The following is a 27,962-nucleotide window of genomic DNA, read 5'->3' as shown; positions in this document are numbered from 1 at the left end:
AATTGGGAAAATTCTCAGCTACACCTTAACAGACATTCCTGAGTTCTGTATTTTTCCAACAACTAATCTGGAAATGCATCTACTTTCTCACCTCTGTGGTACTTTTAAAACATCATTTATGGGATCCTGATTCCACACACACACCTCACCCAGGGCTGCACCTTAATTCTAAAGCAACATAGAGAAGACTCCCATCATATTGCTAGTTATACTCAGTGTTAATAATTTTTTCAGCAATTGTTTTCTGTAAATACCATAAGTAGGTAGTTAACAGGGCAATGCCGTGCTTTTTTTTACATGCTAAAATTCTGTTCTGTTGAGTTTGACATCTGTAGGATGTATTTGCACCATACCAGCGAGTGGACTATAATGATCCTCAGTTATTTTGAACAATGAGTTTGACTAAGAAGCATGTCTACCATGTCACTGCTTAGATTTCCATTGTTTTCTGGCACATCCCTATGATATGGGTGTAGAGTCTATTTAAATCAAGTTTGTCGGAGATAGGATGCAAAAAGTGGAACACTACGTGATCCATGACCTGTCATGACTCTTCCCTTTCCATCTTTCCTTACACATTTCCTTTGTCTGTTTTGGTCTTTTCAGCTTGTGATCTAAACACACAGTAGCTCTCTTGCCCTTTGCTTCTTTTCTACCAAGCCCCAAAGATCTCAGCTAGAGAGCCATTCCCCCCAGCCTAGTATACATACATTGTTTCCAGCATAAAAGGGTCTTGTTCTGTAGCTCTTCTTGCAGGAAAAGTACTTAATTGACCATAGGAGACCTGAAGGTTTGTAGATAAGAGGTAGGGAGTCCATTTATTTTTTTATGGACTTTTGAATAATAGGATGGAAAGCTATGAATGAGCAAAACTGCCCAGCAGCCACTCTCTTTTTAAAGGTCCTGCAGATTGCTCATTATGAATGTGGCCTGAGCAGGAATAGAATTCTGTCCTTTGAAAGGAAAGTGTATTTTTGGACTGAAAAGAACGTAATAGAGTCAGATGATCCTGCATTACTAAGATTCTTCATGAATTCTCTTTCCTCTAAAGAGCTTCTGAGAGACAGCAATTAGTCTGAAACTTTATTTTGGATAACCAAATTTTAGTGCAGGATACCCAAATTTCAGTGGGACCTTGACAGAGTTTAACTGCCATTACGGTTTGAATGACCATATATTTGCTTATCATATACTAGAAGTAGCAATTATCTTTGTTTGTGGGTAGGGGATTAGATTTTGACTCAGCAAGTATGTGGCCTAACTTAGGGGAACAAGTAGATGGGTCTCAAATTCCAGAATATTTTAAACTTTTTTTTTGTGTAACCTTGAGTGCTGTTTGATTTGAATTTGTTAACACAGCTGCAGTTTACTCTGAGATAATGTACTTCCTACAGGAGTGCAGCATCAAAACACTTCCGAACCCCACACGCTGGCAGCACATGGAAGCATCTCCTGATAATTTAACAAAGAAGGCTAGCAGTGTTATTTCTCAACACTGATTAATTTTCATGTGTGTGCTTTGTGCTAGATTTGAGGTGTCTGACACACTTTTCCTTTCAACCACTTCCCCTGTAGGCAGATGTCTGTAGAACATTTGTCACTTACAAACTACAGTAGGTGCCCTTAAAAGATGGACATTCAAGCCCTGGGCTTTAAAAGCAAGTCATTTCAGCTTGGGTTTAAAAGTCAAGGGACACTTCTTAAACACTGCAATTTCACTATAGGCCATTTATCTCTGAATGAAAATGCAAGCAAGCCAGTCTCAACCTTGCTCAAACAAACAGCATTATGCAGATTGCCTTGCTGTTCTTATTTAAAATTAGTTAAAAATCACAGAAGTGTGTTAGAAACTCAGTTATTATGTGCTTAGGTAGTAAAACTTGCTACTGATGCACGGATACCATAGATCCGAGATGGTAAAACCAGGAATGTTATCCAAAACGAACTGTTTCCACTTCCTTATTGGCTAGGGGCTGGTAGATGGCTTTAGGAGCTTCATTAGCCAACAGATGGGGCTGTGGAGCTTGTCCTCAGCCCCTTCTTGTCTGTTCTGTAGTTCATCAAAAATTGATATTCAGTATAAACGTATCTTTTCATCTTTTTGTACTTATTTGGAGCAGTAAGTTCAAATTTGTAAGACAAATTTGTTGGAAGCAAAGGTGTCTGCAGTTTACTGAAAAATAGTGAAATGAGTTATAAATACCACATTTACTGCTAAAGGACGTGCTCTGTTGAAAGGAGCACTGGGCACTCCCATGTTGCTAAAATCTACTTCACATTTAGCTGATTTATATCCGTAAACTTTCTTTTTCTTGAAATTAAGTACCCGAACAGTTGACAAGAAACTGAGAAGCCTGGGGATTTTTAAAATACTATTGTCTGCAAATGATGTCCTAAGTTTGGTCTTCTTGGTTTTCGAAAAGTCACAATCTTAAGTTCTTTGGAGATGAATATAGGTGATTTATAAGATCAGTCCAAAGCTATGGTTTTAAATAGGGCTTTGGCACAAAATATATTACTGTGTCACTCTCTCTAACAGACAAAAAGATTCATAAAATTGTTTTGAAACCTCTTTCAGAGCCAAATAAAGCACACTAGGCAGATTGAGTGGTGGCTTTTCAATGATTTGGCTTGGAATTCAAGGTGAATATATGACAGGAAAAAAAAGAAAAACAGGGCATAGACTTTGGAAGTTGGTGAAAATGGTCAAGGTCACTGGATTAACTTTCAAAAGTTTAAAATATATGTAAAAAAAACGTAAGGAGCTTTGCAAAATCAGAAGAACATTTTCAGGAGCAAAGGCCACTGCTTTTAGTTTAGACAGGAATCTGTAACAGCATGAATGAAGTACCCTTTTTGCTGTATTGTATTCTAGATCATGCATGATTTAGAAACTTCCTGAGCTAGGCTTCACTTCAGATCCGCAGTGCTAAATAGCCATCAGTGGTCACACTCACTCCCCTCTCTGTACATCTTGTATTTTATGACAGTAAGTAAGCCTCGTGTTCAGAAAGGCCTCTGGCAATCGATTTCCCAGTTCAGTGTTGTGCTTTGTGAAAAGCAACTTGGTGCTGTTTCAGGCCTATTGTTTAATACTATTAAATGCTTACGTGTTTAATTATCAGTAAGGCCAAACTAAAACCCCAAATGCTTATTTCTTTACTGGTGAGTAAAGAGAGTGTTGCTGAAACATAGGAATTCTTGGCTTTGGACAATTGTCTACAGGATTTAATCCTTTAGTCTGGCCTCTTATGCAGCATATTTGCTAAGTTTGTTTTAGCCTTGCTTTAAAAATTTATGATTTTAGTTTTAGGATGAGAAAACGTCTTCCTGTGGGGGAAGTAGGTTTTAACTTACATGATAACTTGAAACATTTTCAGTACAGAAATTAAGTTTGGTAGAGTTGCTAGCTCCCTTAAATCCTTTGCAAAGCACTGTGATTTTATTTTCCAATCTTCTTGTTTAGGAAGTATCATGGGAAGTTTTTTCTTTAATACAGAAGAAAATCTGACCAAATTTCCACCTCGGACTCCCTCAGATTGTGGGGCCCAGTTTGTGAGAGCAATAGCAGTACACGGGACTGACTCCTTTAGTCTTTCCTCAGAGCACCTTAGTAGTACAGACTGGGAGATTAAAATGTCAACCCCTAACTGTGTCTTTGGGTTCATGAGTGGCTTTCCTTTAGTTTTGTCACCACACCTGTCGATATGGGTTTTTTAGGCAAGGTCTTTTACTTACACTGAGAGTCTACATCTAAGTTACTTACATAGAGTTTCTTTAGGGTGACTGTTGGACGGCAGAATTTTCTTAAGACCCGTTTGAGTGTTACTTTCTCATGTAGTAATGTGAAATATGTTAAGTTTTAGACTACACAGATGTGTAGAGCTGGAAGGAACATCAGGATTATTTTTTGCACTTGCATTAGGGTTAAGTACTGCTAGGTGACTGCTTAGCTGATTTTCACCTAAAGTACTCAGAACTCTCTAACGGCAGGAATTCTGTTTTTTCTAGCTATGTCACCTGAGTGCTTAGTTACTCTTTCAAGCTTGGTTTCCCTAGTGTCTAATTTAAGTCTTTAGTATGTGTAATCAGTATATTCCAGTCTTAGTCACAGCTCCCTATGGACATTTTGAGATACTTGCATTCCTTGCTCCTAGTCCTCTCTCTTTAATAGGGATAAGGATAGCTATTCAGCCTTTCTTATAGATTAAGTCTCTTAGTCTTCTTGCAATCCTCTGGAATCTCTCCCATTTGTGTACTTTACAGTTCATTGCCAGAGACCAGACCATATTTCAGCTGGAGGATTCATCAGCACCAACTAGAGCAGAATAATTATCCGCCCTTTATTACAGAGATATCCTGTCACAAATAGTTCATGTAAATAGGAGTTTTGAAAGCATCCAGTCCTAGGAGGCCACCACTTCTAGTTATTCGCAAAACTTGTACTCTCACCTCTTTCCTCATTGCCTCACACAGACTTCCATCACAGTCCATTCTTTTATTGCTTATCTTTTACCAATTTTAAGTCTTCTTCCTTGAACTGAACTCATTTGTCAAAGAGACAGTTTTGCAGAGCTACTCTTTTCTTCAAAGACTACAAAGGAAAAAAAGTACTCCTTTTCTCTGAGTTTCAAGACACCTGAGTGTCATATCAGGTGGCACTAGGCTGATGAGGCTGCCCAGATGTACTGAATCTAGGCTGAGTGTTCCAGCCGCAGCCCTTGGCTGCCTTGGTGCAGACTGTGCTGTAGTGTGATACCTTCAGTAGTTCTTTTCACAGCAGCATTGCCTTATTTGTACTGATTTCATGGTTGCTGTAAACCTGTGAAAAACATCCAGTCATTTATTCCATGGAAAGCATACTTATCATCTCTGCATTTGATTATGCCTTCCTGAGCATAGTTATTTTCATTTTGTTAGTTTCTCCAAAGTGAGATAGTTTTGAATCTTGCCCTTCAAAGTGTTTGCCTTCCCCAAAAGTAAACTGTGACTTACAGAAATTCTTGTTACTTTGTCATCCAAGCAGGTAGTACAGCTGTCAAATAAAATTTCATTAATGATTGGCTTCTGCATGACCTCAGCTGGGGTGCCCTCTCAGTTTTATTGCAAACTGCTGGTGACTCTTAAAATTGTTTCAGAGGATGGTGCCCTCCATTTCCCAGGGGTATCATCTAGGCTGTGCTTCCCTTGCTTGTTTGTGAAAGGAAACTATGCTGTGGATGGGGAAGCATCACAAACACTGCAGTTCGAAACATGAAGCTTTTTCAGAATGCTGCTTAATGAGTGATGTCATTTTAATCAAGGGATAATGCAGGTGTTCCAGGGAAACACATGCAGCCAAACTCCTGAACCTACTCCACGGTTTGGAAATATTCATTCTATTGTGCATCTACCTGTGCATCTTCACTTCTGGAATACAGAATCAGGATTACTGCACCTGTGTTGTAGAAGAGTGAACTCAGTACCTAATATTCAGTTTTAGTTCTTTTTCATATTACTGCCATTTAATTTTCAGCAAAACATTCCAGATGCTGACATTGTTAGAGGAATCTACCTGTCCTTGTAAATCAGATCCCAGGACCTGATGGGGTATCTACCAATAGTTACAGACGTCTACACTTACACTTTAGTAGGATTTGGTCAACAATTCTTATTACATTAATATTTGTTCTCAAGTAAATTGGTAGTGATGTCATAAGCAGCTTGTATGTTATCCATTTTAGTCAATAGAATTTTAGTACACAAAGGAGCTGGAGTTGACCAATAGCTGTCCTTATCCTGTCCCATTTTTATCCAGATTGTGCAGCTGTAACTCTTTAGGAATGTTCCTTTCACTACCAACATATATCTGTTCATGTAAGTTGTGTGCATGTAACTTTTACTCAGAAGTATAGATAGTAGCATTTGAGACTAACATTCAAAAACTAGGAAACATTAGGATTAACCGTATCTATAAAATCTCACTTTTTTGCCCACTTGTGATACAAGTTTTGATTACAGGATTGTGCATTTGCAAGTGGATATTGCCCACAGAGCAAAGCTATTCTGGTTTAATTTGAGCTGCAAATTTTATTGCACATCATAGAAAGCTCATGAAAAATTATGATTTTACATAGTATACTTCTCTACTGTAATGGACATTATTACCCCTTTAACCCTTTTTAAAGCTAGGAAACTGGAACCTAGAAATGTCAGTACTTCTTGGGACTTCTCCTGATTCTTACTCTTTCTCTTTCTTTTTTGTAAGTATGTCATGCCTCTTGTCAGCCATCATGCTCTGCAGCGTCTTTGGTTTTGTTTTAATTCACACTCTACAATCTGCCCTGAAGTAAAAGTAATTGTCATACTAAACCTAGATAAGCTGCTTTCCAATCCTCTCCCTGCCTGTCCCCCTCTCCCCCTCCCTCGTGCCTGTGTACCACAGAGAAGCTTGTGGCCTGTTTTGTTGCCAGTGCTTCAAAGCTGAAGGGCAGCTTTTACTGTGAAATAGAATACAGATTTTGCAAGTACAAACAAATCGTTGTGAGATTGCCTTGTGCACCACTTATCTTCTGAAATATAGGTTGTTGAAAACAATGCTCAGGCAATCCTAAGAAAGGGTTCCACTCCTTGCTGCTGTTCCTGTCTCTCTGCCATCTGGCCACGCTGCTCTGCCTGCTTGGCTCTGGTATATGATCCCAGGGATAAATGGTGCTCTTCATTTTGTGGCTAATCGGACTAGAATGTCAGCAGCTCTTGACATCAACAAAATGTAACCACTGAATGCTCAATGGTTTGTACGTGATGTTATTCCCCAAAGGGCTTATCATAAAGCACTGTCTTGAATACAACTATTTTAAATTATAGCTCAGTACTGGTACAGTAAGTAAAACTCCTTTTCTCTCCCTCTCCTAACTCTACAATGGCTGAGATTTTTGCTGGCTTCTACACAGATTTGTTCTTTCCATTTAACACCAGACTCTTGGTGTGCTAAAAGTCCCACTATTTTTCTCTAATTCTAGGCCTTCGTGTACATTCCTAGCCTCATATTGAGAGTTATCTCATTATTTTCCTCTCCTTCTCTTTATTATAGATCAAGGAATAAAGTTCTAAAGGGAATTATCTTTGCCTGCTTCCCTGTCCTTTCATATTTCTGCTCATTTTCCTCAACTCCTGAAGAATTTGAGTGCTCATTTTCTTCTTGAGTTGTAAGACTTTTAATCAGTCTTTTACTTTCTAAGCACTTTTTTTGGAGAAAGAGAGCATCATTACAAAAATCCTCTGGATTCACTCCTGTTATCCCAAATAACTGTGCCACCATTTAAATGAAGTTCTGATGCACATACCTGTCTTTAAAAACAAGAAGTGTTTCTTCAATTCTAAGATAAAACCTAAAAGCTCAGTTGTGCAGTGATGCACGTTGCTGAAACACATTCCCTCCCACTTGCCTGCCCTCCCTGCAGACATTAGGATGTGATGAGCTGGACATAGAAATTTCTTGCAGTAGCTACATTTTTAGGTGATACAGAAGGACAAAGGGAGAGCTTCTTCCAGAATTTTAGAAACAATCAAAAAGCCACATTTGCTATCTTCTTCTGAATACACATGGCCAGTTATGTATAAAGAAACCAAATTGGGATAAAAAGAATACTTTCAAATGTAAAACTAGAAAAAGTTGACCTTGTTACTAATTAAAAGCTGTAGGCTTTTCAGATCTAGGTCTTCTTACATCTTCTCTTTTCCTTCTGTTGCAGCACAAGTCTTGTGCCCATAAAAATTTGTGCAGATTATGATAGCTACCCTAGTAAAAATTGTTAGTGATCACTGAAAGCTTGGGCTGGCAGTAGAAAAACCAAACCTGGGCTTTTAGAAAGTCAGTCTAAATTTGGTTGATAAAGGTCACTCACTGCAGCAGCATTGGTGCATAGAATGGCCTATGTGTTTTTTTCCCTAAGTTTTCCTGTAAGAAGAACCTGACCTAAATGATTGCTGTTCATGTAGTTGGATCAATTTGTTTAAATACTTAGGGTTCAGAAGAACAAGACCGAGACACCAGATATTACTACAGATAATCTGTCTCCAGTCAGCTCGTTGTGCTTCTATGTGTCTGTAGCAATTTGGACTGAGACTCTCTAATACATAATCAGTATATGGAAATTAATATTTTATATTTAAATTATATCATATTAATATTTTATGTTTTAAATTACCACACTAAATTATTGAAAAATTTCACAATACCCACTGTTTTTAAAGATATTTTTAAAATACCTTTATGGAGTTTGATTTATATGTCAACAGCCAAAGGAAGTGATATTCTAAGTCCAGATTGATCTGTCACGCTGCATTGCTCAGGTTCATTTTGTCATCTTGTCTGTTAGTATCTACAGATGAAAATGAATTATACTCTTTGGAGTGGGCCATAACATTAATGATGAACGAAGATTAGTTTTGATTCAGTTTAAGGTTCATTGTGTCTGGATGCAGGGGGTAATGCTCTTACATCCCTGATTTTTGATACACTGTAGCTGTAAGCTCCTGCTGCTTCCTGAATCAGTTCCAATCTGAAAACATTTTTGCTGCACCTTAGCTATTTTTGCTCATTTGTATGCAGACATATTTGCCCTTTGTTGTGTTATGCTCAATTGATTGCTACATTTCTTTTTGGTTCTAGCTCTACCAGAAGCTATTTTCATGCAGTTAAAAATGTGTAGTCACTAGATGGGAGCTGTTACAATAGGTCTTTCACTGCAGTCAATATTGGTATCATAACAGTGCTTAGTCAAACAGCTAAAAATTATTTACCAGCCTGGTGAAGGTGACACAAGCAACATTCCTGAAGGCCTTTTCTATTTATGTTTCTTTTGTTGTCTTGCCTACGCATTCCTTACAGTCTGGGATGGATTATTTAGTAAATAGCCAAGTGTGATGTATGGTTTTGCTGTGACACAGGTCTGCTTTTCTGTATGTGAGCAGATGCTTAGGTATGTCATTCAGGAAGGGAGTATTTATTTTGCTCTGTTTTTTCCCTGTTGTGATGGCCCTCAATTTCTGAGTAACTTTCCCAGATGTGATAAATTCTCTGATTTACTAAATGTGGGTCATTCTCAATTTAAGATACTACAGCCTTCGGGACACAAAAGATTCACAGTAGCTGTATTTCATTTCTTCATCTATCGGTCACCTTGTTTTTCATTAGAAAAATAATTTGTAATAAGGTTCTGTATTTATGAGAAAAAAATGGAGATCAGTGATAAAGTTTCTATACACAGCCACATAATGACTTTTGAAATACAGCACTGAGTAGGCAGTCTTGTATGGGAAATAAGATTCAGATACTCTACATTCTTTTTTGTAAGCTTGTTGATGAATTCAAACTGAACTGCCTATAAAATTACATGCCTCCCTGAGGTACACTGAGACTGAGTTGAGTTCTAACACTGTTTTTAAGATTAATGCTCTAATATCCGTTTAGTAATAAATCTGTAATTTGTAACCAAACCCCTTGATAGCCTATCTCCAGTAATACATTGTCAGACTCTCATTTCTGCTCTTACTTATATTTTTGATTCATATATAAACCCTACAGAAGGAGAGTTGCCGTGGCTTTACCCCAGCTGGCAGCTAAGGCCTGCCCAGCCACTCCCTCACTCACTCGTGGGCCAGGACAACTGGGAGAGAATCAGAAGTGTAAAAGTGAGAAACCTCATGGGCTGAGATAAACACACTTTAACGGGTGAAGCAACAGCCACACACACGAACAAAGCAAAACGAGGAATTCGTTCAGTACTGCCCATGGACAGGCAGGTGTCCGGCCATCTCCAGCCATCACACATAATGGTGACCTGGGAAGACAAACGCCATTACTCCACATGTTCCCTCTGCCTCCTTTTTTCCCCCCACTTCATGTGCTGAGCCTGATTCCATATGATATGGAATATCCCTTGGGTCAGCTGGGGTCAGCTGTCCTGGCCTCCCATCTCCTTGGTACCACCAGCCCCCTCACTGGTTGGGTGGGGTGAGACACAGAAAAGGCCTTGACCCTGTGCAAATGCTGCTCAGTATTAACAAAAACATCTCAATATTATCAGCGCTGCTTTCAGTGAAAACAGAACATAGCACCCATGCTATGAAGAAGCTGCTCTGAAAGAAAACTATCTCAGCCAAAACCAGCCCAGGAGTTTAAGTTGGTTGCTCGTTGATTTCTTTATTCTCCTTAACTTCTAGCCTGATTCTTTAAGTATCCTTTACAAAATTTAGACACTGAGGTGTCAGTGGAAAAAAGTTTCCAGCCAGTAAAAGCCTGATTGACCATGGGAGTGTATTACCTTGGAAAAGTCTGAAGGAAGACATTAGCTTTAGTATATAAGATCATGAAAAGCGGAACTCTGACAGCAGAATATAGTGTATTTTAATAAAGATATTATAGTGTTAAGACTTGTATGTGTAAATGCTGGAAGTACCTGGTGAAGTGAACACAGTCCAATTGAAGATTTTTTAATGGTGTGAAGGGCCTCCTAGGGGGGACTCTAGCTATGTAAGATTTCAGCTAAATTAAAAGAAAATAAAATTAGAAAATCTAGAAATTAAGGAGGAATGCATTTAGACTTCTGACTGGTTTGTTCTTTACACAGGATATATTAAACTAATGAGTATCTGTCCTCTGTATTAGCTCTAGAAGGTTAAACACATGCAGTGATCTGTTAACTGTTTGGGAAGTTACAAATAAACAGACTGAAGCATATGAACACCAGTAAAGAAGTTACTGGGATTTGTACAATTAATTAATTTTTCTCTCCAAATTTTATCTTAGTATTGGATTATTTAGAAATAATCTTCAGAGAAGTAAGAACGTATTTGCGCCACTTTCTTTATAATAAATAAAAAGAAAATAAAGTTTTAGTCTTTTAAATATATATCTGAAATAAGGCTGTTATCTATGATATAAAACTCGAAGGCTATCTAGAAAACAAATCCAATTATGGCTTAAGCACTTGAGAAAGTGAAATCTGATTTAATTACTTCTTTCAAAAGAAAATTACATCTTTCAACTTTCTATTATTAAAACTTGACATTTATTTTTATCACTCTAAAAAAGGAATGAGGTTGGAAGAGAAGCTCCCTTAATGGAATTCACACTCAAACCTTTGTTACTTAATACTCAAGCTAAAAATTTGAGTCCTTAAACAAAATTCTGATTGTCTAGAAAACAAGCCAGAAAAAATACTTTGAGATAGATGGTATTTGTATTTTAGATATAGGATTAGAAAATATGAATTTAAGTGTAAGAAAGACCAAAATGGACATGATTTTTATTTCATTATCTTTATAAAAAGCTCATCGTTATTGCTGAACATGCATAAAAGTAACAGCAGGCTTTACTTAATGCAGTGAAAGTATGCTATTATGGCATTTAAAAAGTTGAAAGTGATGAAGTCACATTTACATTTCATTTAAGAGTTCTGGAACTGTTTTAGGAGTGAACATAGCTTTACATGCAGCTTTGCATTTTCAGGAGAACTAAATACAGGCCCATTGCTCTTGCTGCTGCTCAGATGAGATCTGACCAGTGCTCAGAGAAAGGGCTAAAGGACAGATAAGGGATGAGACATAAGGTTTTACCTTGTGCAAATAAGATTCAGATGTTTGCTCAGATCCCATTCGCCTCCTTGGAAGAGCAGTTCTTCATGTGAATACATTTGGCTTAGTCCCTGAATATAAAATCAAGTTTGATAACCAGTTACCCTATGAAATTAAACTGGAATCTTAAAAACTTCATACATTTCTATTAAAACCCACGAGTGGCAGAGAGTCATTTCGCAGAAGAAACTTGAAAATATTTTCAGGTTTAGTTGTGTATCACCCTAATGGAATAACCAGTGACAATTAATTTCTTTTTGGGCAGAATTGTAAGACAGGCCAGGGAAGGATGTAAAGGAAATTGAATTTATATGAAATTGAGATAGCTTTTCAAAAATTTTGATGTAAAGCCCAATCAAAGGTCTCTGTAGATAAGCAAAAGGAAAAGAAGTTCTATTCTCATCTTTAAAACCTGTCAAATACATACTGGTCGTCCAAGGGAATATCACCCAATTAATCCCACTGTTTTTTATGGGAAATGTGAAATATTGTGAAGATATTTGTGAAGACTAATAGCCTTAGTGGGTAAAGTGCCATTTTTCTAGTATTTAAACAATTAAAAACGTTATTTAAAATCTCTTGTATCCTCATCAGACACTGACTTCTTCTGGCCAATGATTTTTAAGATATTTTAGTTTTAACATAAAAAATGGATGGCTGGAAGGACTGAGCAAAGGGAAAATTAACAGTGAGGAACGGAAGTAAACTGAAACAGTGGAAAGGAAGAGAGAGAGAATATTTGTATGAAATAACTTCTTGTGAAGTATTCAGCAGAAGGTTTTGTCTCCAGATAGGATCAAACACACATTTCTATTGACAATTATCATGTAGGTAAGCTTTGAGAAGTGAGACCTCAATATGTGTGTTGTGGTTGTGCCCTATAATCTAAATATTCTTGGATTTCTTCAAATACTATTACTAAGTAGTAGTAACTTTTTCAGATAACCATTTTTGGTTTTACTTGTCAGTTTGCCTCTTGAAGATTTATCTAAATTAAATTTATTTTGTGCGAAGTGCATTTTTTTTTATATTGGGCCTTGTTGCTGCTTACTACCTAAATCAGAAAATATGGTGTAGACAACACAGAAACTCTTCTGCTTTTGAGGGAAATGTTTAATCAGAACAGGCTGCTAGAGAAGAGTGCTAGATACTTAGAAATGTAAATTCCATTACTGACTTAGTGAACGCAAGTGCCCAGGATAAAAAGTGAGTTTCTTTCACGTATTTTGAATTTCAATCAATAATGCTGAAGGCTTTTTCTGCTTGAAATACTTCTGTGTTTGTAATGTAGGTAATTATCACATTAGAAGAATAGTTAATTATTATTTCTTTTGAAAGTATTAGGATGACAGGTTTGTGAAATTTATGTATTTTCCAAAAGTGTTGGCTTTTTTTTGGTTGGTAATTTGAAGTACGTGCAAAAATTATAGATGGAGTAACATTAGCAAAAGGATGTCAACTCCCCTAGTAGTCCAGTGGAGATAACAGGGTCACTTGTGGTTTTTTGAAGTTATTCTCTGTATGACTCACCCATCATTCAAAGCATAGAATGCTATTTCAGCCAAATCATGAAGGTAATATGAGGCTTTATTAGCGTTTGAACCCTAAAAGAGCTTTTAATATTTTGTTGAGATGCACATGGTAAATCTAATGCTATTTCCGTTGTAGAGCAAAGCAAGAGGTACATTACATAGGATTGTGGTCATGATTATTTTTACCAGTAATTTTATAATTGTGTCCTTTGCCTGTGTAGGGAGTTGGCGTCTCAGTCCATGGACATTTTCGAGTTGCTACAGAAAAGACTCTTTTTGCCATGCCAGAAACAGCAATAGGTAAGTGTGTTAACAGATTATCACAAGTTAATGTGTTTAGGGTTTCACTGTTTGTGTAACCAGGGTGAAATATCTTTGAATGCTTTGGTGGTCGGGAAAGAATTTTAAAAGGGAATTAGAGATGACCATATATGAAAAGTATTTTCTATTAAATTATTAGAAACTTACCTGTATTCTGGGAGTTGATAATTGAGGCTCTTAAGTCTTGCTATAGATGAAGGCAGGTAAAGTCTGAAGCTCCCAGTGCAGGTATGCCAGCTTTACCTTGGGAACTCAGTATGTGTCAAACTGGGTGTACTACAAGCTGCTCTGCAATGTTAATGAGACAGATTTTGGAATTCCAGCTTTTCTTGTAGATTAATAATGTAGACCCATTACAATTGTGCACAGATTGTGTCTAGGCAAGATCACAATGTCTTCAGCGTCGCCTTCTTTTCTTTTAAATAGCAACATGTACCATGTGTTTTCTAATGTTTGATCCTACAGTTTCTTTGTTAATTCTGAGAGGTACAGAAGAAAATGTAGAGCTACAGAGCTTCTGAGCTACATAAAGATACAGGTATGGCTCAAGAAAAGTCACATTAAAGTGATCTCCTGATGCAGCTGTCAAGCACAATAAAGCATAATAAACCACCCAAATATAAGCAAGCTTGTTATCATTTTAACTCCTGAAAAAATATTAGAGCAATTCCTGCTAGCTGATAAATGTAATGTAATTTTTCTGAAAGAGTAAAGTTGGGACAAAAAAGCCAAAAGCTATTTCAGCCCTCTAAGGTTTGGGAGGTTTTTTTGCTGAAGAAAAACTTAGTAAACTAAACTTAAGCTTTAATACAGCATAAGTTTTCTAAACTCTGAAGTTTGGAATTGGTTGTTGTATATGAAAATAATTTGAAGTAAAAAATTTGTATTTGTATTTTTTTAACTAAACATAGACGTTCATTGGCATGTGAAATTACTCTAGTAATAAAAGTATCTTCACTTTCTTCTTCAAAGGTAAAGATATGAGTAGTTTTGTATTAACAAAAACTACGTACTTCACACAGATTTCTTGTGGTGACAAGGACGTATTTAAACAAAAATAGACTGTGAAGACGTGAAGGAAAAGCTTGGAACTTGCTTAGGAAAGAAAGTAATTAAACTGCTTTTAGGGTCACTTAGAAGTAAAACCACTGAAATCTGTTTGGATTTAAAGGCTTAGCTGTTTTGATCTCTTTGGGGTGTGTTTGAAATGTCTAGCTCTCTAGATACTGTATTAATTGTTTTCTTCATGTGCTCATTTCAGTGGGCATGACACCTTTGCTGGGAAATGAAAACAAACCATTCATTCAGTGGCTCCATTTTCACACAGTTACTCTGCACTTGTACCCCACCATAAATAAAAGGATATCGATAAATTTGCCACTTAGCAAATGGAAAGAAAAGGCAGTTTTAGACTGTGGAGTTTGACATAGATAAGATAAAGCACTGGAAATCAGCACAGAAGTAGGAGGGTATGGAAAAACTACTGGTGGGGAGAGCAAACCATGAAAGTATAATGTGTGGGCTTTGAGGTGGTGTTACACTAATAATGGATACTTTCTTGTATATCCCTGCTAAGTTTTTAGCTTTCTGTAAGTCAATACTAATAAATTCCCAACCCCTTGTGCCAGACAAGGTAAGAACATAGCAGCACTGCCTTTCTTATGCTTGGCAAATGCAGAGTTGCACCTTTGGGATTACAGCAGAGCATGTTGCTCCTGTGTCAGAGCACAGACTGCAAGTCAGCAGTACAGGCATAGGCTTATGGCCTGGGCAGCCCAGCAGTAACACAGCTCTTCTCTTACTTCAGTAGGAAATTGAGAAATGATTGCTAGATGCTAACAAAAAAAACAAAAATCAAGTATGAAATACATTAAGGGAACCCAGTAGCAAAGATAAACATATGGGAAGTGTTACTGAGAGAATTAGGAGCAATATGTAGAACATGGACAAGAGAAGTAAAATTATAAGAGAAAAAGGAAGACAGGAATATTGAAAAGGATACAGTAGAAGCTATAGCAGACTATGCAACCAAGTAATTTTCAAGTGGATTAGGTAGGCCTTCACTAATCCTGTTTGTAAATTCCTTAATTAAAGAAACCTTCATTCAATTTAGCTTTATTTGCCTCTAAAGCAACTTAGGCTAATCAGCTTCACAGTTTATTTAGAACTGAATTCCCTGTGTATGGCCAAGTGGAAGGGGGCACTATGGATCCCAATAGAAAGATGTTTTTCCTCTGGAAATGTGCTGGAGCGTGGGGAAAACAGTAGTCCAGCATAAGTAGTATTTTAACTACAGCAAAAAGCAAAAAATATTGTTGTTGTTCTGGTGGATGGAGAGAATAATGTAATTACCTTTTTGCTTTGGAGGGCATTTTTAAGAAAAGTTTTATTTTGAAATGAGGTTGGGTGGTTTTTTTTTTTTTTTGCAGTAGAAGGATATCCAAGGGGAGACAGATGAATAGAAACATAAAACTAAATAGAAGTCTTGGCATCAATGTTATGATGGCTCAAGCTGAGAAGGTACAATGTAGAATAGACTATTTGAGAATGTGAGTATAGATGAAAAAGAAGGTAAGTGATGAATTGGAGTTAATACAACTTAGGGCTTTTAAAGGGTGTCAGCAAGGCACTCAGCATTTCAGGAGGAGAGTTTTATGTCTCAGTAGCCTGGGGGATGAGGAATAAATCAGTTAATGACAGCACATCCATCAGTGGGAATAGAATACTACAGCTGTAGCTGATAGGAAGTGACTCCTAAAACCAACTTTTTGATGTATTAGAAGCAGTAGAACAAAAAGACCAAGAGGGAACCAAAGGGGAACCTGAGATGGGTTAGATATTATTAAGAGGGAAACACTGAAGAGCAGCTGTCTGAAAGAAACCTCCCCTTATTCCATCTGAGGGGGAGGACTGTTCAGGGACCACTAATTTCCCATGTCTCAAAATACTTGGAGTAGGGTCTTTCTATAATACATACAATCACTCTTATATGAACAAAAGCAATTAATTGTGAGTGAAAAATTACCATCTTCTATCAGAATCCCATTTAAACTCCTTATGTACATCTGAATTTTCCCAGTTAGTATCTCTTCTTTGGCATGTGTCTTAGGAGTTTCTTATTGCTCATTTATATTCTTTTTCATTTGTTTCCATGATTCATTTATTCTCTGAAAGTGAAAAAAACGCAGCACACCTTTAATTTCTTTAAAAGACTTTCAGTTCCATGAATGCACCATTGGCATGATTTCAAACTAGTAACTGGACCCTGCTTCTATGCACTCAGATTTCTGAAATCAATACAGCTAAGCCAAAGTTTTCTCAAATTTAAGTATGTTACAAAATATGTCTAAATTTATTTTGTTGGTGATCAATGTACAGAACAGAAGGTAGATACTTTGCAATTACAACTTTTTAAAGTATTTTAAATCCTATTCACAGCTTTGAATTTTTAAAAAATTACCCTAATCTGTAGATTTAAAAAAATACACAAGATAGTTACTAAACTGGAGAATTTAATAATTTTTTTAAATTTCAGCTTAGTCACAGTTCTGTCAAAGAGCCAAGTACTAAGTCAGCATCTTGTGCCTCCACCTTCAGGAAGACCCTGGCAATACTGTTGATCTATTGTTGAACTCTCAGCCCCAAAATTGGTTCAAACTAAGCTGTGCAAGAGGCGCTTCATCAGTATTTGATATTTTTATCATAATAAAAGATTTCAGTGAAAAAGCAGCATCCAGGTTGAGTTTGCACAAATTATTTCACAATTCTTTGTGTCACTTCTCTTTCTTTGCTGAGAACACACTTGATTTTTCAAGCACCTAAAATTGTCTCGAGTTGTTGGCAAATAGAATAAATATTTTTGTAAAGTATATGTTTGTAAAGTATGTGCCAGCAGAAAGGGTGAAGTTTGGAAAGTGTTCAAGAGTTTGGTTTTAGGAAGGGTTTTGATGCCAGAAATGTCAAGACAAGTCAAGAAGAAATTTGGGCAAGGTTGCTGTGCTTACATGAGGGAGAAGAAAGTGAGACAAGAAAAAATTGCTGCTAGTGGTGATTAGTACAAGATCTTCTCCCTTCACTTTTGTTTTGTGTTGTTTATTACAGGCCTTTTTCCTGATGTAGGTGGAGGGTATTTCTTGCCAAGACTCTCAGGAAAGATGGGCTATTACCTCGCACTAACAGGATGTAGGCTGAAAGGAAGAGATGTGCTAAAAGCTGGCATCGCTACGCATTTTGTAGAATCTGAAAAGGTAAGGTGCCAACAGTGCTGGCCAGGGCACAGCCCACAGCCACAGTGACAGGTTTGGGGTTTCAGCACCCCAATACACTGTTACCAACACGAGTGTCTGCAGAGGTGCACTTATATTAGCTGGCCGTGCCCTGCAAACAGGGATGGTGAGACACTCTCAAGCTGTCCTTCTAACACTTGCCAGCTGGTGACAGCTTTGCTTGAGGAAAGGAGCAAATGGTGCTGTTTTTGCAATTCCACCGTTGGAAGGGCATGATCTACTCAGCATAATGAAAGTTGCTTTAAAAATGTACAATTTAGACAACAGTGTATGAAACTAGAGATTTATACAGCTGCAAAGGTTGCAGTCAAGGTAACACCCCATTAATGTGTTCTTTCCTCTCAGACTGGTGCAGCCTGGCTTTACTTGCATTGGGGGGCTGCTTGGGAAGCAGTTCTTTGCTGGTCACTGCAGACATAATTAAATTCGGGTGGTTCAACACTGGCAAATGAACTCCGTCTCCTGGTGGTGTTTGCTTTGTCCTCCTTTAAGGTCTGTCAGAAATTTGGGGAGGAGGAGGCGATGTTTATATACTTATGTCCTACTATTACCATAGTAATAATGCAAGTAGTATGCTTTGTTTTACTTATTTCTAATTAAATCTTATTTTTAATAGCTACCTGCCTTGGAGAAAGACCTGATAGCACTGAAATCCCCTTCAAAAGAAAAAATTGCAGATTTATTGAACTCCTACCACATGAAGGTAATCTGAACTTATTGAAATCAAGCAAAATTGTTAAATATATGTAGACATTCTTTTTTTATCCATGCTACTGATTATCTTTTTTTATGGTTGAAAATAATGAATTTCCAAACTCTTTGTGCTCTATCCATAAAACTTGTGTTAGCCCCATGTAACAATGGGCATGAAAATAAAAGGTTTTTCCTTTACAATCAGTGGCTGTTTTAACTCTTTTGATGTGCATTGCAGTTCTCTTTCAAAAGAAAGAAAACTTCTAGAGTCAAACCAGTATTCAGTGTTATTCAGTCAGTCTATTACTCTGCTGTTGTTCAGCTTTAAAATGTGCTGTGTCTACTCTTGTTATTTCTGTTTTGTAATTACTAAGTTCATAAATAAGATTAACTAGAAAAATAAATGGGATAAACTAATTTACATCATAGTACTGATTTTTTTGACAGAACAGAATGCTATGAAATAGGAGTGATTATATGTTGCAGTATCCCGCTTTACAAGATGACACTGAATGGAAAAGGAAACTGTGTATTTTTAGTTATCAGAGCTGAAATGCCAGGGAACCTTTTTCAGCTTCAGCTGCTGTTCCTGAAACATCTGCTTATGTCCCAAACCCCTTAATGCCAGAAGATGTGAAACATTTGACAGCCTTCCCACAGAAGGCCGATGGATCTATCACACACTTTGTCTAAATAAATCTTTTAAATGACATAGAAAAGGAAGAGATATGCTTTTTTTTTGTCATTAAAAAAGCCTAAACATAGGCCTGTATATTTTTAAAGAAAATGAAATTTTTTTTTTTAAACAATCTCAGGTTTTTGAGTAGATTTATCTACACTGACTTTCTTAGTGTATTGCACAGAAGTGTTTTGATAGAATAATCAGAATTACTTGTGTACAAGATAACCACCCAGACAAATATGCGTACAAAGTATCTCAGAGCAAGCACTGCAGTATGAGGCAACATCTTTAACATTCACAGGAAAAAGTGACAAGTTCATATATACACACTGCAAAATTGTAATTCATTCAAAATGGCACTGTCTTATGAATATTAAGTGTTCATTTATGATATGATATTTCTGTAACACAAGTCACTGAAATTTTTTGGTACTGATACACTTTTGAGTCTAAAATAACCAAGTAAAATACGTATTTGCTTTTTAAATAGTGCACAGTTGATCAAGAAAAGGAGTTTGTACTTGATGAACATATGGAGAAGATTAACAGGTATTCAGCAGTCTTTTTGAATGAATGAGAACATGAAGTTAAATCTAGTAACAGTATTTCACAGATAAGGTGAGAGAAATGACCTCCAAGTTTAAGTAACATTTTGTTTATAGGGAGCTTTAGCTGAAGCTCATTAAATATTTCACTCATCAGTACATTGAATACTTGGGCATAGTGGCCTGATTCATAGCCTATGGCACATTAAAATGAACATTTTCTGTAGATATTGGAGGGGAATATGTGAGAGTAACTGTTGAGCAGGAAATGTTACCCAACACATTTATAGTACTCATTGGGTTAAGGCCATTTCTATGAAAGCTTGAAACTTCTGTGTATCAGAAAGGGAAGGAGAAATAAGTGGGAGTGATAAGAAAGAGCTAGAACTGTGGAAGAAGGATGGAAATAACTACATTTAGGGATAAAGATGCTGACACCAAACCAGTAGAATGGAACTGATAGCTAAAGATTTGCTATGTTATAAAAACACAGCTGAGACTGATGGCAGTAATTGAAGTTCATAGATAAATACCAGTTTGTTAGTGAACTGAACAACATGGAAGACATTGCTAAGAAAAGCCAAATCAGCTGGTTCTGCCCTGTTTCTAATGTCAGTGTTATCGACCCTTCAGAGGTAAGGGGGAGACTGAAGTAGCTTGTTAACTAATTTTTTCTCTTTTAGTCTTTTTTCAGCAAACAGTATGGAAGAAATTGTTAAAAAATTAAAGCAAGATGGTTCTCCTTTTGCCATGAAGCAGCTTGAGGTAAAGTCTTCTATGTCATTTTTTGTTAGAGATTTTAAGTGTGGTTTTATGGTTTATTATCATAGGGAAAATTTAGTCACCCTGTAGGACTTTGGACTGAGAGCCTCAGCTTCTCACACATAGTCCTGAGGGATTCTCTGTAGTTCTACTCAGACAAGGGTATTCCTCTAAAATCACACAATGTGAGCACCATCTTATAGTGCATAAAACTGTAATCTAATGTAAAACCAAGCTCCCCTTTTTCTTCCTGTCCCCACAGTCAGGGGGGTTGTTGGGAACAAGTGTTCCCTTTATAGCTTCTCATTTTATTGCCAAGACTTGGAATAAAACAGTGCCAAAACAGTGTTGTTGTTTTTCTTCCATTCCAGATATCTCATTTGGATAAACAGCAAAAAATTTATAATCACAAAGATTTTTTTTTATCTTTTTAAAGCATTTCTGAGAGTTGGATGTAGTCACTACTCAAAAAATGTACAGCAATGCTACACACATAATTCATACTTCAGCCTCAAAAGCAAGAAGCAACTCACATTCATTTATAAATGATGTCTATATTTTCTTTTTTCCTTTGAAGTATCTTTGTTCAGGTGCCTTGTAAAAGTTTGGTTTGGAGCTAGTGAAATACTACAGCTGGATAGAACTGAAGGATTTCTCAACAAAAGGGTCATTTTAACTTTAGTTACAGCTCACAGAAGAAATCCTCCTTTCATAGTAAAATAAAACATCCATCATGTCTGACTTTGATATGAGCAGAAGGAATTTTATAAGGTAGTGTTCACATGAGGCATTCTGTCACTTTTAAAAAAAAATGTAACACATTGTCACTGGAACTATCCGACAGTTTTTGAGAAAGGAAGTTTTAAGATTATTTTTGTGCCAACCAGTACATCTAGTACCTTGCAAGAAGTTTAGCATAGCTCTTATAAAAGTGAAGTAGAATAAAATGGAAAGCTAATTTTTTCCCCCAAGTATTCAAGTTTCATTGAATAAAGCAGTCACATGTACTCTGGTGCCAGAACACAAATTTTATCTGTTTGTATTTTATTGATTAGGTTCAGTGCATGTTGAAAACAACCAAGAATTATTGGTTCTTTTTCCATATTGTTTATGATAGTACATTTGTTTAACAGTTTTAATTAAGAACTTAAAACTAGGTCATCTACTTCAAAGTTACAACTTTGTGTAACTGATTTTTAAAATTTCTGAAAAAAAAGAAAAAAGGCTATTTTGTTGCTTCTTCAGTTCTCTTATCTCATGTCTTTAATAGGACTTTATAACAACTTTTTTCTTTCATGTGATTCATAAGTGAACATCCTTGGAGTTGACCAAAGTTTCAGAACAATTGTCTGTTCTGTTCAAGAGATAAGAATGTGTTAGTATGACTTGCTTCAGTCCATGCAGAAATTCGTGGGAAAAACCCCATGAAACAAATCCCACATTTTCTAGCAGATGCAAGACTTGCTAGTGTGAACAAATACTTAAGTTTCAGAGGAGTTTCTGACAGCAGACGTGCTGTGCTAAGCAGTAGAATTAGGCAAGATTGTGAAACCAAGGTTTCACTTTAGTGTCCAGGTACAGGAACAACAGCAAATCCAACTGATATATACTGTATCAGCTGATTCAGTAACAGCAATGTCTATCTTATTCCCCTTGTTTACCCCTGTATTTATTATATGTATAAGAAGGCTTATGGAATAAGCCCAAACTGAAGGTTTAATACAAATATCCTAATTTGGTACATCTACCTTGTACCTTGGATCAATAGATACCTTTTAGTGTTAATAAAATGGAACTCCTAGTTGTGCCATAATCCAAGTACTCTGTGAGCCATGCTATCCCAAGTATCCTGTTCTCTTTGACCTACAGTACTCCTGCTTTTTACTTTCAAAACATTCCTGCTTTGCAGGCTGTCGCATATCTGATACTGAAATATTGCATGAAGAAGAATATAAATTCATTAAAATTCTGCTTGAGAATGACTTCATGATTTCTACCACATTTTGAATGCAGTTACAAACAGGTAGAAAGCTAGAGAACTAGCACTTTGAACTCAGTAGTTTCCAAACCTTTAACTTTACAGCACAGCTTTGTTTTCAGGATTTACATGAGCCAAAAAGCTTTAATCTGAGTGGCAGGTGGACCATTTCTAATGGGATGAAGTAAACATGCAGGGTCAAAACCTGAAAAGCATCAGATACTTCACTTGGTTTTCACATAATGCTTTCTTAGAGCTTTTTTGGCAGGACAGTGCACCTTCTGAGCACTGACACTTAATGGTTTAAAACCCTTCATTGTTACTGAGTGAGTGCCAGTGTAGTGAGCAGGACACTGCAGACTAAGAATTACAGGACACGTTGTCCAGATCTACTGGTCAGGCAAGGATGCACATAATAGCTCCTGAAACTTTAATGTGTGTGCAGCAAATGGGTGAGGTAGATTACAGGAATGAAGCTTGGTAGTGTTGAATTCAAAGCAGCATTCTGAAACTGTTCTAACAGACCAGTGAGGGTGGTGTTCTGTCCTTAGGCAGCTTTCCTGTGTAGCTTTGGCTAGATACTCCTCATACATTGTCAAAGCTCCTCCAGGACCATTGTTCCCTGTGGTTGACCAAATGCATTGATACCTCAGAATGTAAGTGATGGGTGTCTTCGTCTGTTGCAAGGGGAGTGATGCACTGAACTTCTGAGAGGTTTTTGGGTTTTTAAGTGAAAGAAAATCACGATTCCCTCTTGTAAGGGACTCCACTGTGTCAGTGCCGCTTAATTCAGTCACCTTCTGATAGTATTTTATTGGTGTTCAGTCTGCTGCAAATTCAGCTCAGAGCTTTTGGGATCATTGTGTCAAAATCAAGATGGTTTGAAAGGTACTGGAATAGATGTCAAATACTTCTAAAAGACTTCTTTGCATTTTAGTACTCCCCACTCCAGCCTATCCTGTCTCCCTTTCAGGCTTGTTCCCTAGCACCAGTCTCCTCCTCTTTGTACAGAGATGTATTTATAGCTACACTGGTGACTCATTTTTCTGCAATTACACCTACCCATTTTCCTGCCATGTTCCTCTTCCTCCAGCTTGATTTATGTCACTACCTCCTCCACCTTCAGCCTCATTGATATGCCAAGATAACCAGTCTAGTGGATCTAGCAGCTGCCTTAAGTGCTGTTTTCAGATCTTCCCCATTCCAATGCTTGCTTTGACCAGAAAGAACTTGCCATTACCATTTCATCCCTGGAACCACCTGACTGTACCATGCATACCATTTAACCTGGTCTGAGCAAAGACTTCCTAATCTAACTGGCAGAATGTGAAACTCAAAAGGGGAAAGGTCCAGCTGAAAGGTAAGGCCACCAAGAGCATCTTACAGGAAATAAGGGGTCCAGTTAAGAGCTGCCACCCATCTGAGACCTACAGAGTGATGTATTTAGAGGTACAGCAGAATCTGCTGAAAGGCAGCTCATTGTTTGAGAGCTTGATCAGAACTCAGGAACTGTTGGCACTTAGAGCCAGTGTTGGCTCTTTCTTTGCCAGCTTCTCTCTCAAGCACAGTGGTTACATGCAAGTAACATGACACTGAACTGTGCCATAAATCAAATCCCTCCTGATGGGAGAGAATTTTAAAAGTGCTTGCAAGGAGTTTCAAAGATAAACCGAGACTTTTCCTGGAGTTTCAATGCTGCCGGATAGTTGTTTATTAAGTCTTATCAGAGGAACAGAGCCACCAGTGTGACCCAGGTACAGCATAGAACACAGAAAGCAGGAGAGAAGTCTAATTATCAAGATTTACACAGCCTTTTAAAGATAATTTAACCAATAGTTACTAAAAACGTACATTATTTTCACTTTCCTACCAATTATTCAGTAACACGGGCAGGAACTGCAGAATTCTCTATCCAATCATCCCAGACTACTTTTACTGCAGAACATGGAGTAGTAGAAGAAGGAGAAGAAGGTTTAGAGAACAACAACAATCCCATTTTGATATTTTTTACTCTTAGCTATTTACTACCAAGAGAAGCCCAAAACCTCTAAATTTTTCACCCTGTGACAATCTTACATAGTAGTCTATCACCTAATTCACACCACTGTATTTTCTAGTTCTTGTCTGATTGTTGGTAATTTTTTCCAAGGTTGGAGGTTAAAACAGTGTTGTTCAGGGGGTAAGAACCATTAAAAACAGGCAGAGAAATATTCTCAGCACTCTGGGTTCCTACATAACAGAACGACAGAACCAGTGCTTTGAAGGCCCAATTCCACAGACTCCTGCTTGTGTAGCAATCACATGTTTTCCAGCTTAACTAGGCAAAATGGGTCACTGCTGTATCAGCTGGTGTCTGGAGGGATGAAGAGTAATTGGGAGCTAGAAAAAATGTTGCTGTTGATGACTGGAAACTTGCCATTTCAGTCTGTGGTAAGGAGCCTAATGTCTGCAATGAAAATAATGTAAAGAGGCAAATCTTACCATCTGCTGCTTTTTAACAGTGGTAAAAATGTCCTCATTATCAGGAAATGTCTATTGTACTGTGAATGATCCAGAGCTTTTATTTGGGTTTACAGAGGAAGGAGGATCTTGTTTAGAATAAGAAAACAATGATAAGCAACAGTAAGATTTAGCTCCTTTTCCCCAAAACCCATGAATCTTTAAAGCTCAGTTCTGTTTTCTTAATTAGGTTTTTGTCTTTCTCTCCACTTTATCCTACTGTTTACTGGCATGCTGTTCATCAAAGGATACTCCTGAGAGCCAAATTTACAGCATTCGTTTGTGTGCCTTAAACAAATCCTGTCTGTGGCACAATATTTATAGCCTGTACTTCTGTCAAAAGTAAGGCAAGACCTCCAAGCTTCCTATCAGCAGAGTAATGTAGGGCTAAATTACTTCAGTATCTGTTGATCCCAGACAAGAAGCCTGGATAAATATGTTTGATTTAATGTAACATTTCCTTTCTGTTTTCTTCTTTGCGTATCATTTGGTCTTTGCCAATGATCATAAAGCAACTACCTGAAGTTTGTTGCCAATCTCTCTTATTACCTTATTACTCTCTTGTACCAAGTAAAACTTAAATGCTGAGCAATACTAATATCAGCTACAATATCAGTACATCTAAGAGCAATTCAGACTACATATATATGATATTTAGAAACAAAGTATAATTGCTTCTAACACTTGCCTTCACTTAGCAAAAGATTCTTCTTGAAAATGTCTTTCATTAATTTCTCTGGCTAGTAGTAATTTGATCTTAAATAATGGGACCTTAGGAGTTGTAGGCTTTCCACAAGTGGTGGCACACATCCCAGAGATCTTGCTGATCAAAGTTTATGAAGGGAAGTTCATTTAATGTGACAGCCTGGTGGGAGGGAGCAGGAGGAATAGGTGTCACAAAGGGAGCTGAGGGAGAAGAGAGCCATCATTGACTTCACAAAGTTTAAATTGCACAAAAGACAGACTTGAAAATGTGTCCAAATTGAAGAAAATAAAAATAATGTTAATGTCTTCCCCAGACTATTAATAAGATGTCACCTACATCTTTAAAGCTGACTCTCAGACAGCTCAGAGAAGGAGCTTCCATGAGCTTACAAGATGTACTCAGGATGGAATACAGACTGAGCCAAGCATGCATGGTAAGCAACAGCTGAGCCCCTTCTCTCTCTCTTCAGCCACAGAGGGGGAGCAGTTTATCAGAGGCTAAAAATTTTATGTAGATTACATCAAGAGTTTATAATGTATATGTTTTAATTTTCAATATCATCTTTTTGAGTTTTTGAGGCTGTCACTTTTTTCCAGTTTCATGTTATTATATGGAATGCAAAGGACACTACATTAATGATGGTCAGATGGAAGTGTCGAAGACTTCTGTTAAAAAAATATGAAAACATTAATATATAGATAGTTTCATATTTGGATTGTAATTTTAAAACTGGTGTTCTTGAATGGGTTTTCTATTTAAATTACTTAGTCCTCAGTGCCTTAGTTCCCAGCAGCAGGGTGCAAATAGTTGTTTATCACTGCCTTTCAAGAGTGTTGTCTATAAAAAATTTATCACAGCAAGAAATTTTAGTGCTATTTGTACTGAGTGCTGAGTACTTGGATAGCATATGAGAAAGGGATCCTTCCAGTGAAACAGAGCTGCTAACTGAATTATGTGAACAAATGCCTTGCAGGGCTCCCCATGGCATCCTTATTATTAGTTGTGTCACATTTTAAAATAAGGTTTTTATAGGTCCGATTAAAGGATTTGCAATGCTTAAAGTAAATACTTAAAGAAGTGAAAATCTGTCTATTTCTGTTATGTTCTAATGCTTGACTAAAACTAGCACTGTGGCTCCATTACTAATGAAGCATGCTTAGGGATTTAAGTGTTACATTTACCTTTATCAAAAAGGAAGTGGATGTTTACAGGATTCCATTTAACTGCAAAGTGTTCCAAGTGTGCAGAATACAGCACAATTCCTGAAGACTAGCCTTTCTCAGAAGAATTTCTGGTACTACACACCTTAGACCTATCATGTGAAGCTCTTTAGAAAAAGATCTGAGATGTTACACAGAGAGAGAACTTGGACTGTGCCAAGGTGCCTGATCAGCTACAGGTTGGCAGACTGATTCTGAGATGTGGCTGCATTTAAGCAAGAAGATAACAGAGCTCTTTAATAAGTAAAGACAAAGTAGGCCTAGAAAAGAACAGTACAAGTGGGATTTAACTGAATCTTGAGAACTTGCATTTCAAGCAGAAGTGGGATAGGGAAAGATGGGATAAATAGAATGTCATGTTACAACTTTTTTTTTTAATGATCTTTCAGAAAGGCCATGACTTCTATGAAGGGGTTCGAGCAGGTAAGCATGCACACCAAAAACACTTCTCAAACATAATAATACAGAAATTCACTACTGTGGTGCTTCTTTGGAGATCACTACAAGTGGGTACAGCAACACCTGAGAGAAAACTTCCCAGATTCCCATAGGTTTTGCTTATTGGACTTCTGTGTGGCCAGAATTTATTATTGTTCCAAAGCACAAGAGCCATGTTGTTTCCTTTGTGCAATCTCAGTTCCCTAACACTATTTATCCGCCTGGTTTGACCATTTCACATTTAACACTGACAGTACTGAGTAGCTACGTGTATCACTGTGTCCAGGCTTAGTGTTGCCACAGAGCTGGTTGAGCCAGCTACACAATGCTTTAAGACTCAAAATCAAGAACAACTGTTTGCATAGAAAACAAAGACTTGCTTTTCCCCGTGTCCAGAATATCTCTAAATGGAAGTGTCTGACTATTAAAAAACTATATACATAAACTTAATGTTAAATAATTCAGCATTTTAAGGCATTGGTCAAGAGAGGTAGTGGTAAAAGTAGAGCAGTGGCTCAGCAAGTTCATCCAGGGGACAGACTTCTAGTCTGTCCTTGATCCTACTGCTGATTCACAGTGCAGTTTGTCAAACCCAAAGTCCCATCTGTTAGGGGCTGTAGCAATTATTTATGTACTGTTCATCACGAGATGAAATAAAGCACAGGCGTTTCTTTTTCCAAG

The 27,962-nt window shown here is 37.3% G+C and overlaps 1 protein-coding gene across 3 annotated transcripts in view; it reads left to right on the top strand.

Moving 5' to 3' along the window:
- HIBCH (3-hydroxyisobutyryl-CoA hydrolase) overlaps nucleotides 1-27,962 on the top strand; it is a 41,654-nt gene that overhangs the window by 7,453 nt on the left and 6,239 nt on the right. For all 3 annotated transcript variants that reach the window (XM_069021973.1, XM_069021975.1, XM_069021974.1), the window contains exons 7-13: nucleotides 13,373-13,451; nucleotides 17,574-17,719; nucleotides 18,375-18,461; nucleotides 19,624-19,682; nucleotides 20,362-20,443; nucleotides 25,937-26,056; nucleotides 27,233-27,266. In XM_069021973.1, coding sequence (XP_068878074.1) covers nucleotides 13,373-13,451; nucleotides 17,574-17,719; nucleotides 18,375-18,461; nucleotides 19,624-19,682; nucleotides 20,362-20,443; nucleotides 25,937-26,056; nucleotides 27,233-27,266 — 607 coding nt within the window. The remainder of the gene's footprint in view (nucleotides 1-13,372; nucleotides 13,452-17,573; nucleotides 17,720-18,374; nucleotides 18,462-19,623; nucleotides 19,683-20,361; nucleotides 20,444-25,936; nucleotides 26,057-27,232; nucleotides 27,267-27,962) is intronic.

Source organism: Aphelocoma coerulescens, chromosome 7 (assembly GCF_041296385.1).
Source record: "Aphelocoma coerulescens isolate FSJ_1873_10779 chromosome 7, UR_Acoe_1.0, whole genome shotgun sequence".
Classification (NCBI taxonomy): Eukaryota; Metazoa; Chordata; class Aves; order Passeriformes; family Corvidae; genus Aphelocoma; species Aphelocoma coerulescens.
This window is presented reverse-complemented; position numbering and strand designations above follow the sequence as displayed.